Below are 12,912 nucleotides of genomic sequence, written 5' to 3'. Positions count from 1 at the left end.
TGGCAGACTTGACCCGCTTGTGCCCTGGGTTACACCAGTGGCAGTTAATCCAGGGGTGAGCAAGAACTGGAGTATAGAGGAGTCAGCTGAGCGAGGATCACGCGGGTGACCCATTTTCGAGCGTTAGCGTTCATTTAGCTAGGAGACTTCGGAAGAAGTTCTGCAGGGCCACACAGGAGCTTAGCAGAGATGAGAGCTGAGTCGCAAAATTCCATGGACATAGATTTTTAAGGCCAAATGTAATCATCCGGTCAGACCTTCTGCTGTACCCAAGCCATAGGCAGGGCTGGACATGCCCCTCTGCCTGTGTGATGTGTTGTCTGTGCTAAAGTCCTTTCTAAACAAAGGAAATGCTGTGACGGTGTGAAAAGATGGTGTTAGTGTCAAGTAAATGACAGATACACTTACATAACCAACATTTAGTGAGCTTCCCACACTAGGGTGCTGTTCGTGTGCTGCCCAAACACTGTTTTCCTTTGAGGCAGTCTGTGAAATGTTAAAACAGAGACTTCATTGTTTGTGCAACACTGAGAATGCAAATCAAATACTTACTGTGTGAGTGTACAGTACCGCACCACTTCCATGTAAAGTGAGATCACACCTGAGTACACTTGGACAAACTGAAACCTTTTTGAACTAGGACTACAAAATACCTAGAAAATACAATATCCCTGGCTTTATTCAAAAATAATCTTGAGTTTACGTGTGTTTGTGCACGTGTGTGTGTGTCAAACTAGACAATGCTCTTTATATTCTATGCATATAGTATAAAATGAATGACTTGTATTTGACCAAAAACAACAAATAGTTGGTCTCTTTAACATATTACCTCTTTCCCCTCAGGCCCCTCGCACACTCATGGGAAGACTGGTTCTTGAGTAATATTGATGTTTTTAATGCACTCTTTGGTGCTCTCTGATATTGTATTAACTGTTTGAACCTTGAATAAATTTTTTTTTAAAAAAAATCACAGCTTTTGTTTTGCACCAATTATTTCTTTGTTCTGTAATGTGTTAGATTAAGATTAATTTTTAATTTGCTGCATGTGGCTGTAAATTAATTACATTCAGCCACTACTGTTTGGTTTTACGATTTATCTAAATGTAAATATTCTTTTAAGGGATTACAACAGTTATCTTTTATGAAGATCCACTAAATTAAAAATATTGCCAGCTTAAAATTACATACTACAAAAAAGAAATTTAATTAAAAAGTATTACAATACATTTGAATTTTTTGTTGGTTCCTATCAGCATTTTTACTTCTGGATTATAGTGTTATGAATGGCAGTTCTTTTATTTAGGTGGATGAGATTTCTGTAATTATACTTGTCAGTCCCTGCCACTTGCTGTCTTTAAAATATGTGGTTATGATTATTTGTTGCAAGTGAATGTGTCAGTATTGTCATTGAGCGTAGCTTCAAGCTGTTGTCTAACACGCTTTCCTTATATTGTACCACATTTAGTTTCTGTGAAGAATAAATATTTATATAGGTGAACTAAAAACAGGAGCTCTCAACTGTAACTCTGTAGAGATGGCCCACGGGGTAACTGTTCTGTCCACTTCATTGGGATAGAAAATCTCCTTCAAGCACTCATTCACAGAGGGTAAGCCCAGAGGGGGCATTGTGATCATCTGCTTAGACTGTCGCTCTTTGGGGCTGGGGCCCATCTTTTTGTTTCGCAGGGGGGCAGCACCCAGCACTGTTGGGCCCCGGTCCAGGTTTGGGGTGTCTAGGCTCTGTGGTCATATAAATAATACAAATAGTCTGCCCTCTTGCAGAATGCAGACGATAGGACTCGCCCCAATGAATTCCTGTTTGAACTAGAGCACTTTGTCAATTACCGAAGTCTGCACGGCTATTGAATGGTACATGGGATTTTGTTTCATTTTAAGCAGTGGTTAGTTTCCTAAGCGGTAAATAGAGCTCTAAGATGGAAAATTCTCTCTCTCACTCACACACACACACTCACACTCACTCACTCACTCTATAGGAGGGGGGGAGCGTGAGCCCCAGTACCCGAGGGTGTGCTCAGACAAACCAGAGAGGCAACAGGTGCAGCGAGCCTGGGACAGTGACTTGCAAATGATTTTTTAAAAATATATTGCTGCCCTTTTATTGCTGCCCTCTGCTGCACAAAGAACGCTTAGGTGAGTTTTCTCTTCATCTTAAAAGTGTCAGCAACAGAACTGGCTGAAACTTTCAAAACATCAACAACATTTTGAAATTTGAAAACGAAGCCAGATGTGTTTTTAAGGAAATGTTTGGTTTACTAGCCTGATACTTCGAAAAACTGCAAAAAGGTTTCAAGCCCAACTCGTCTTCCTGTGCAGCTCACTTTAAACTGACCTCTGTTGTCTCCCTTCTATTTGTGAAGGAGAGGGGAGAAGGAGCTACTAGGAAGCAAAACCATCCAGCCTCCTCTCTTGTTCCCTACCCCAGCAGAGACGAAGGAGAAAATAGTTTGAAATAATCAAAATGTTTCACTTTTAACATTTAAAATGAACTTGAGCCTGGAAGTCCAAGCTCCGAGGCTCCCGGCTCAATCTCCGGTCCTGCGCCCCATCAGCCTTAGCAGAAAGCGAGGAGCCTAGAAGCCTAGCTATCTGTTGTTTACCTGATTTTTGTAGGGCTGATTTATTATAGGCTCGCCAATGATCTGACCAGAAGACTTAGGTTCTTGTCCCAAAATCATGATACAGAATGAGAGAATGTAAAGAGTTCAATACTTTGTCCGGACCCTCGGGGTATGTGGCAAAGACATCAGACTGTGCACAAAGCCAGGCTTTAGAGATTTTTATGAAAATAAAGGAGAGAGTTATCAACACCCCAAACCGCAGAGCCACAAAGTAGTGGTACAGTACTATAGATCCTTGTGATATCATCCCTTTACAAAGCCACTTAAACTAGTATACTCACGCCCTTCCTTGGGGACCTGGTAGTGGGAGACAGGACCAGCCTGGTCTCTGGCATGCCCAATGCGTTTGATGGTCCAGGTTCCTCCACTCCTGAGATGGTGGCGATCAGGATCGGGTGTTTAGTCATTAAACTGTATTGCAAAAGCTGAGCTGATCGCCAAAACAAGAGAGTCCTTAAGGGTAAAGAAAAGGAAAAAGAATCCTCTCCACATGGTGGTTCGCCCTCCTATAGGGTCATGGCACTATCCTGAGTATTCATATCGGTGCCCAAACTTCCATGCGCAAATCTTATTTCCTCATCCAGATAAGTCTTTTCCTCCAGGGCAGATTGGAAGAGGCCCTGGAGGTTTTTCACCTTCCTCTGTAGCATGAGGCACGGGTCACTTGCTGGAGGATTCTCTGCTCCTTGAAGTCTGTAAACCACGATTTGAGGACTTCAATAGCTCAGACATAGGTGAGAGGTTTTTCGCAGGAGTGGGTGGGTGAGATTCTGTGTCCTGCGTTGTGCAGGAGGTCGGACTAGATGATCATAATGGTCCCTTCTGACCTTAAAGTCCATGAATCTACGCTTACTGTATAGGTTAGAATATTCTTACATATTAATAACACATCCATTAATGCTCTCCTTCCCCTCCACCCCCCAAATTTCCTGCGAAACAGAAATTAAAACTTTCAAGCCGCTCTAGCCGGGAAGCTTGTACTGCCTCCACGCACACAGACACACGCTGGCCATGTGCCCGAATCAGATGCCTAAGGCCTCCAGCCAGAAACAGAATATGCAAGTTCCTCTGGAATTTAAACGGGATTTTTGCACAAGGAATGTATATAGACACTGATTTTAAATACCGCATTGCTATAACAATATTACCGTTTAGTGGTAGGTTGTCTCTCTTTTTGGCTAGGATAAATAAAATATTTATTTAAGGATATTTCTCATTGGCTGGAGGCATAAAACTTGTTCATTATCATTCACAGAGTCCCAGTAGAGAGAAAATATCCATTTTACCGCAGCTTCGTGTGTTTTGTTTCTTTCCTAGTAGAAATAATAACTGATTATGTGTTGGCGCTCTGTGGCATATGCGCACACGCTATTTCATCTTGATTTGCAGAGTAACTCATTCTTCAGTAACTATGGTACGTTTTCCAGTGTGAGAAGGAAATAGATCTTCCTGTTGTATAGGTCATGGAATATGTATGGCTATGTTTGACCCACTTCTGCCCCTAATTTATAATGTTGAGGTAGAGGGGCACTCGAGAATTAAGACAAACCTTTTAAAATTGCAAATTATATTTTAAAAAAAATGTTGTTTCCCTTTTCCCACATTCACTGTGTTTCGTTAAGTGGAATCTTTTGGGATTTGCATAACACCTAGGACACTTTGGCTAGAGCCCCTAAGCACGGAATATGTAAATGGTTTGGCTCAGATCAGCAATTGTGATTTGTACCAAATATACGTCTGGCATGCTATGTATCCTAGTGAGCTGAAATTCTGGCTGTGCTGGGTCATGCTGATTCCTGTCCTGTCAATTAAATGGTGACTAAGCTGGTCATCCAGGCTCGCTTTAACAAAGTATCCTGGATGCAAAGCTGCAGGGTGTGTACAAACCATTCCAAACTCTCTGTTAGTCACTTGAAACTTATGCCATGGTAATACCATTGCCCTGGAGCACTAGATGGGTGTTTAGCATCTGGCACTGACCAAGCATGTCCAGGAACATTCTTGATATGACTGTTTCCCTATGGTTGCTGTTGAAATTCTCAGCAGGTAACCATTGATCTTCATTTGCAATCCTTGCCTCTTAATTTACAATGGTTGCCTATTCCAAACCCTTGGAAAGACTGGTTTGTGTTGCACTGGATCCACAGATCTGCTGAGAATCAATAATTCATGATCTTCAGTAGAGAAGAAAAAATCCTCTTCCAGAGGTGAGTGGGCAGCTCTCTGGTAAACATGGGGCCCTATGACATCAATTTCTATTGCACTTGAGGTGTGCTTTTTAATTAAGCTTTTTAATCCATTTTGTTGCCAGGAGAAAATCAAAAAACGTGAGCTGACTTGTAAACCAGTGCAGTGCGGTCATCCTGAATCTGGAGCCAGGCAGCTCCAGGGCCTCTGCTGCTGCTCAGCCTGTTGTCCAGCAACAGCAGCATGAGCCTGTCAAGACTGGACCGTTTTGCAGCTGCTATTCAGAAAGCTGTTGCCGGCAGTGAAACATGTCAGCTTCATGCGGCTGCTGCTGCTGTTTGAGAAATCTCTCTGGAGCAGCAGAGTCCGCGCTCTCCCTTTTTATGGGGAAGATGAATGACCCAGAGAAGGTGACCCAGGAACTTAGAGCGGGGAAAGTCGATATTAAAACCTCTGTGACCACATCTGTGCCCTCTTCCTTGGAGGACCACAGCTATCAAGACATGGGGTTGGATAAAAATTACGACGGTATGGTGCTCCCTAATAAGCCTCTTAAGTGTTGTTTTTATGAGCACTTATTTCAGCATGGTTTCTGTTACTGATGTTGCAGTGCCATGAGAAATCACAGGTTTCCAGAACTGACGCTCTGCTTTGGCTGGAGGGACTGGCGGATAACGTTTTTGGTTTTGTCACTCATTTTACCCCATTATTTCAAGACAGTCTTGCCAAACATTGCCTGGCTGGCTGCGTTTTTAAATAATTGCTGATCAGTCAATGCATTTGATATATTCATATAACTATGTACTGTCCATGTTTTCGCCTGGATCATTGTCCAAGGAATTCCATATACCTTCAGAGGAACTGGGTTCTTGCATCTTCTCTAACCTGATTTATGTTTGAATCACATCCCTAAAACAAGCAAAATTAAGTCTCTTCAGTATAATGCAAATTGCTCCACACTGAGCAGTTCAATGTTGTGATGGAGATGCAAGTCAAATGTTGAAAACAAGCACTATTGATGGTTGTCTAACAACTGGACTAAGTTATCTGATGCGGTATTTTAGGACTGTAATGTGAACTATCAGGCTCCATATTAAGTTAAGCATCTTGGGTAAACCACTAACTCCCATGTCAGAGATGCATATTTATCCTCCTTCTAAAGAATAAAGCCCTCTAAAATGCTGCAGTTCTGGTCGCCATTGTTAGAATTCTTTTTGTCAGTAGATTCTGGAGAGGTAACTGTTGTCTCTTACAAATCTCTTGCAGCCCAGTTTAACGGGAATGAGAAAAGGCAGTCTTCTCCTTCACCTTCAAGTGACAGGCGTCGACAGCTCCGAGCGCCAGGAGGTGGCTTCAAACCCATCAAGCATGGCAGCCCAGAATTCTGTGGGATCCTGGGAGAGAGAGTAGATCCAACTGTGCCACTGGAAAAACAAATGTGAGTTAACACGGAAAACACTGCGTGTACACAGCTCTGTATCTGCCTAAGTGAGTGGCAGGCGGCTGGAGGGAATGAGGCCTGTTAGCATTCCGGTCCTGTTGTCCCCTGTACTTCCCGTTGTTTCATGCTGTTACAAACCCCTAAGCATGCACACAAGGAACAAGAATGTCACCACCACTGAGGGTTCACTTCAGGTTATCTCTAATTGTTGTACAATGTGTATATATTATGCTGATAGGTGCCAGGGGGGAAACAATAGAACTCTGTCTGAATGATGCTCTGGAGCTGTAATCTTCATGACCTGTGTGAATTGTGAGTGGCTCATTTTTGTGTTTAAATTTTTATCCGTATTGATCATACCTGATAGGCTTGAAATACAATAATAAAAGCCCTGCTTTAAAGTCTCTCTAATTGAAGATCTTGTTTATATAGAAAGTAGTCATACTGTTTCCGATATTCATCCCCTTCCACCTATCGGTGAGAGCAGTCTCTGGGTTAACCTGGCTGGACCTGTTACAATACCAGGATAAGGAGAAGTCATCAGAGCAATGGTGATAATCAGCTATGGGTTTATTAGCTCCACACTAATAGGGCACTCTGGGAAGAGTCTCCAGAATCTCTCTCTCCCCACTACGGGGGTGCCTCTTGTGTTCCCTGTGCTTCCATGTCACCCAGTGGATGACTGAGCAGAGCTGCATGTGTGGTTATGAGTGGTAGAGTGATCTGGTACCATACCTATTGCTGCAGATACTACTCAGCCATGTGGCAGCACGTTCTGCAAGTGGGATTTGCATCTCAAGTTCTCCAACCCATCCGCACAGTCGTGTTACCCCTTTGGCGTCACCCAAAGCTTTCAAGTGGCTACACACTGAAAATGCAGAAATCTCTAATCTAGGAAACTGCAACCGTCAAGGGTCAGTCAACACCTCTGCTATAAACCCCTGGCTTTTACAGGACTATAACTTTGGCTATAAAAATTCCCTCTGGGATTTAAATGGTTTTAGCCAAGAAACTACCATCAATTTCATGTGACAAAGTTAGATAAGAATGAGTTAAGTAGTTTGGACTCTTTAAAGAACACGAAGTTTAGTAGGGTGGGGATGGTAGTGTAACTCGGAACATTTGGTGGGCGAGTAAAACAGGACATGATTTGAGGTCAAGATTTAGTGGATAATTTGAAATGCAACAACTGTGTTAAAATAGAAAGTAAAAACCAGAGATCTGGCTGTACTTCTGTCTTCAGTTCATTGGGTGATGGTCAGATATTTACACCAGACTCCTGGTTCATCAGCTTGACGTGAAATCCAAGATTTGAATCCCTGCAAAGGAGCAGCTTCTGACTTTGGGAATATAGTAGCACCTTGCTAATTTGCACCAATAACTGGGAGACCCTTTGCAACTTTCTGGATTTTGTGAATTTGCAAATGTAAAGGTCTGAAGCTGTGAGGTGCTGAGAAACCTCAGTTCCCATAACTGCATCTCCAGGATCAAGCCTGAAATGAACAAATCATTTTTTAAAAGCAACAGTAACGTATCACAAAATAGGTGAGCAGGTAGTTTTTCTGTTTTTTACAAAATATGCTGCAGTACATCTTGAAATACAAGCGTAAATGATTGGTTTAAATTGAGTCTTAGTAAATATGACACCTTTCTGCAGCATCTGCTACTAAATTTTTGCTGAGAAGTGGAGAAAGACAGGGGGTGTGTGCGTGTGTGTGTGCGCGCGCGCACGCGCAGATTATAAAGTGAGTGGATTAGTGCAGGGTATGTTGGCAAGACACACATGTCCGATCCAGCTAAGAATCAGGAAGTTACTTTTAGATGCCTGGGGTTAAGGGAAAAACAAACCTCTAAGCACATGGCAAGTCAGAGACCTGAAGAAATGAGTGGAACTGCTCCACTTCTCCCATATACAAGGCAAAAAACGAGACAGTGAAGATGATGATGTCTCTTCTGTACTTCCTGCCTCTCACTGGAGATGAGATCTTCCTTCCTCCCTCCCCACCGTGTAAATAAGGTCCATTGCGGCTACTCTAATCCTCCAGTGCCCAGCTCAGAACTGTGAGGAATGTAATGCTGCATAGCAGGTGAGCTGCAATACATGGACATGACAGGATGAGTAAGTGATGCAACTACCTGGGCTTCAGTGGTGTTATAGCTGCTTACACCAGGGCTGAATTTGGCCCTCACTCTACGGGCATGTTTACATATGGTGGTGTTCCCGATTAACTCCATGGCTGGATGCTGTTATTCCAGAACTAGAGTTCCTTGATCCTGTTTAGCTAATAGCCGTTTAGCTACGTTAATCAGGAACCATGCCATGTGCAGACAAGCAGATTCAATTGTGCAAAGTGAAAAGGCACAGCATTAAAGGCCTGATCTACTGCACTTTGCAATCAACGGGAGTCTCTCTATTGACTTCACTGGGAGCTGGAACAGGCCCTACTCGGGTAGAAATACATGATCACATTTGAATGATGCGGACAAGTTTTAGTGTTTTTGCCATACATTTTTGCTGGGTCTCTTATTCGCATCCTCATGAGACTTGGAACTCTAGAGCTTCTTCTGTTTTACGTGTTTATGCAAGCATACTTGCTGGGGCTATTTCACTGCTTCTTGGTCATGTCATTGGCAGCTGAGTCTTGACGTGTGTGAGGGGGTTGGGGGACGGGGTGTTTTAGACATTTGAAGAATAGACAGCCCCAGTGCAAACAAAATAAACTTATCCATTGAGATTCTAATGCTGCCTAAGGACACACTGCTAAAGCCTAACCTGTAGTTGGCTTTGGAAATCTCTGCGGTATTGGGTGTCTAGTTTATATGGCTATGCTATGCAAAGTAATACACTGACTCCCCAAAGCCCCATTAGCAATATTTATCTCTGAAACAGAAACATAATCGCCATCAGCAGTTGCCCCATGTCGGATCAGACTGCTGTTTTCTCCCATCACATTTTAAAGCCCAAATTCTCTGTTGCAACCCACACATGAAGCCGTAGCACAAACCTTGCTCGCTTGTGCACACACTCTGGCTTGCACATTCACACACCTCTAATGCAGCTGCCCTGGGCCAGGAGGCATGCATTAAGCCCTATGGGTATAGCTGAAGTTTGTGGATTTCAATCTCTTCTTAATGGGCATTGTCCTGTTGTTGGCTTAGATGTTTTGTTTTTGAGGATTATTAATTTTTTTGCATGAATGGCAGTATTTTTTCAGAGCACCCTTCCCAATTCCATTGTTCTGTCGCTTTGTGAAATCTGATAATGTTCGTGTTTTCTTCCAGGCTCAGATCACCTCATCCATTTGATAACACTTCTTTCAATTCAGTTCTCAGAACCCTATCAGGATAACCTCTAAAATTCTTACTGAGAAATATCCCCTACCTGTAAATATCTGATGGGGAAAAGCCTTGTCTGCTCATTTTCATCCTCCTTTCTCAATACTTGTGACTTCATTTCACGGTTAGTATAGGCTATTCAGGGTCTTTACTCTGCTCTCTGTCCTAATCCCTCCATCAGTTGAGATATTTCATTTCTGGTGGAGACTCTGGGTGTAACAAGAGAGGATGACGTGATGACTATTTAATACTAGCACCAAGCTTGGTTTAGTGCCTTACACCAGATTTCGCTAGCAGGATTTTTCATAGGGCTAACGTTACCACACAGATGTTGAGGAGCATAACGGATTGCCCTCCAGGGAATCTCTCCGGCAATGACTTTGTTCAGTGGTAGTGAGTGCCGCTCCCTTCTCCGAGGAAGTTATTGGGGTAGTAAATTTAAAACAAATAAAAGGAAATGCTTTTTCACACAGCACGCAGCAATTCATGGCGTTCAAGGCCTGTAATATTTTGTAGTTATGCTTGATAAGGGTGGGAGGATGGAGGGAGGGAGGGATCAAATTTTCTGCATCAGGGTGTCAGCTGCGCACTACAGAAGTAAGGAAGAGATTCTCCCCGCGCGTGCACATCATTGCACCACTGACCAGGCATATCATGTGTCTGGTGCAAGCGGGGAGGTCTGCTTTCCTCTAACGCCTTAGCTTGTGCATTATGGGACTAGTGCAACCGGATCCTCTATGGCAAATCCTAGGGAAACCATGCCCCCACAACCTTTAATTTGCAGACATGCTTGCAGATGAGGAAGGGTTAATTTCTCCCTCCCCCGCCCTCATGATGTAATTAACGAGCTTTCAGAATGCCTGACTACTTAATCTCTCCTTAAACGAACTAGCCCAATAGACTTATCCAGGGGGTTGAATAAAAACATTCTGCATTGTTAACAGGTGCATTTAGAAAGAGTGCCTTTGGTTTAGCGTGTCTGTTAAGGAAACGGGCACACCTATTTCTCATTTCTCTTATTCTTTCATGTTTTCTCATATTTCAAATATAGCATTTCTATTATATAGCAATCCTGATGTTCCGTTTTGTTCAGTTTTTACCCCCCAGTTAGATTTATACAATTGGATAATTTCAATTATTTAAACTACTGATACGCTCCATTCTGTGGGCGGCAGGAAGCTTGTGTGGGTTGGAGACCAGAGATTTTCACACTTCTCTCCTATCCTAGGATTGTGGCCATCATTTTCTTACCATGTCCTCAGATTGTGCCATCATTTTCTTACAGTGTCCTCAGATTGTTACCAAACATTGCATGAAAAGGTTCATATAAACTCTGCTGGTATATACATCCTGATTTACGTTTCAGCCTTCTCGGACGCTCCCAGGAAGCATCATCTTAAATTGTAACTTGCAGTGTTGTTTTGGCCAGCTTGATCCCAGGATAATGGAGAGACAGGGTGGGTAAGGTAACACCTTTTATTGGACCAACTTCTGTTGGTGAGAGACCGGCTTTCAAGCTGACAGGGAGCTCTGTCCTTTTCACCGACAGAAGCTGGTCCAATAAAAGGTATGACTTCACTCCCCCTGTCTCTCTCAAATTGTAATGACAGCCTTCTAGAACATAACCAATGTATTTTATTGGAATGATCCTCAAGCTGTTAACCACTGATTCAAATTAAAGCACTTATGTGGCTAAATGTTCTGTTAGTTGAATATTTGTTTACTTATGTCTTCATTGCTTTTCCTTTTTCCTAGATGGTATCATGGCGCAATCAGTCGGACAGATGCAGAAAACCTGTTACGATTGTGTAAAGAATGTAGCTACCTTGTAAGGAATAGTCAAACAAGCAAGCATGACTATTCTCTTTCCTTAAAGTAAGTACAGTTCCGTAAAACGTGATGGGCACAAACTTATAAACAGGGCTTCCTTTGGCGCATCAGAATTCAGTCACTTTTGTGGCGCTAGTGAGGCTGGATAATGTACCCAAAGGCACTGTAGAATGCTGACTGTCAGCTTGTGTTGTGTCTGGTGACAGTTCCTAGATTTGGCATTGCGCTTCTGGGGTGTTAAGGGATTTTTAGTCTTTGCTTGGCGTGCTCTTAACAAAATACACTTGATCTTTTCCAGCTTCTGATTAAAACGTTCATGGTCTTTCAGTTTTGTTTCAGCTTTTTAGTAGACACCCATTTCTTGCTTGTTTTCCGTTTTCACAAAGACTGTCTTTCTGGATGGAAGGACACTGGCCACAGTCGGCAGACAGGATACTGGGCTAGATGGACCTTTGGCCTGACCTAGTAGGGCCAGTCTTATGTTCTTGTGAAATGTACGGTTGGGGGAAGCTGGTGTGTAGATTGCAGTACTGAGTGAGAGATGGGAGGAGATTCCTAACAGCTAAAGGGTCACACTCAAGGCCCAGGGAACTCCCAGATTAAGTAATTATCTTTGTGCTGGTCTCTTCCATACTTTCACTTAACAATTCTTCCCTTCCTGGCTTGGCTCCTTCAGAGCATGCTCAAGTTGTGCATATCTGCTCATCATAGGCTCACCTGGTTTGAGCGTTCATGTCACTGTTCCAGCAGCTAAGGAAATGCTGTGTTAACCAAAGTCACAACCAAACCCTTTGTGCCTGCGTACGGCAGGAAGAAGCCCCTGCATGGGCTACTCAGCCCTTGGGTCTGGGCACGCAGGCGTAAGGAGGCTTATTTACACCCTCCCTGGGACGGGTGCGGTGGGAAACAGGTCTGTGATATGGGCAGGTTGTAAACGACTATGCCTCCGTCGGAGGATACGTCAGCACTGCAGTGAGATCCCCGCGGCTGGCCTGTGCCAGCTGACTCGGGCTCACGGCGCTCGGGCGAGGGGCTGTTTGACTGTGCTCTAGGTGTTCAGGTTCTGGCTGCAGCCTGGGCTTTGGGATCCTCCCACCTTGCAGGGTCCCAGAGCCCAGGCTTTAGCCCGACCCGGTCTCTAGCCTCAAACAGTCCCCAAGCCCGTGCCAGCCTCAGGGGTTTAAGTGCAGTGTAGGCATACCCCGATTTGTGATGCTTCCTAGGGCAAGTTCTGGGATGGTGCAGTAGGACCATTCCTACTCCATTGGGGGGGAGGGGCACCTAAAGTGTCACAAGGACTTCACACTTATACACAACTCTAGCAGTTAGCCCGTTTCAAACCTCCTATCCTTAAAGCTACAGGCCAAATACTCAGCAAAGTCCATTGACTTCATGTTCTTAGATTTGGTTTTATACTTCCGTTGCCTTCAGCAGATGTGTGCCAATGTGCACAGGCTGAGGGTCTGCCCTACAGGTTAA

At 43.7% G+C, this 12,912-nt stretch overlaps 1 protein-coding gene and 1 long non-coding RNA gene across 2 annotated transcripts in view; one reads left to right on the top strand and one right to left on the bottom strand.

Moving 5' to 3' along the window:
- Window positions 1-3,563, bottom strand: part of LOC122465903 — a 40,203-nt gene extending 36,640 nt beyond the window's left edge. Inside the window, exon 1 of the long non-coding RNA XR_006291041.1 lies at window positions 2,921-3,563. This is a non-coding gene — a long non-coding RNA (uncharacterized LOC122465903). The remainder of the gene's footprint in view (window positions 1-2,920) is intronic.
- The window catches only part of SHB (SH2 domain containing adaptor protein B), a 140,732-nt gene that overhangs the window by 90,587 nt on the left and 37,233 nt on the right, over window positions 1-12,912 (top strand). The window contains exons 4-5 of the mRNA XM_037902176.2: window positions 6,093-6,264; window positions 11,359-11,478. Of these exons, the coding sequence (XP_037758104.1) occupies window positions 6,093-6,264; window positions 11,359-11,478 (292 nt within the window). The remainder of the gene's footprint in view (window positions 1-6,092; window positions 6,265-11,358; window positions 11,479-12,912) is intronic.

This window comes from Chelonia mydas, chromosome 5 (genome assembly GCF_015237465.2).
Source record: "Chelonia mydas isolate rCheMyd1 chromosome 5, rCheMyd1.pri.v2, whole genome shotgun sequence".
Classification (NCBI taxonomy): domain Eukaryota; kingdom Metazoa; phylum Chordata; order Testudines; family Cheloniidae; genus Chelonia; species Chelonia mydas.
The sequence above is the reverse complement of the archived record's forward strand: the minus strand, read 5'-3'. Positions and strand labels throughout refer to the sequence as shown.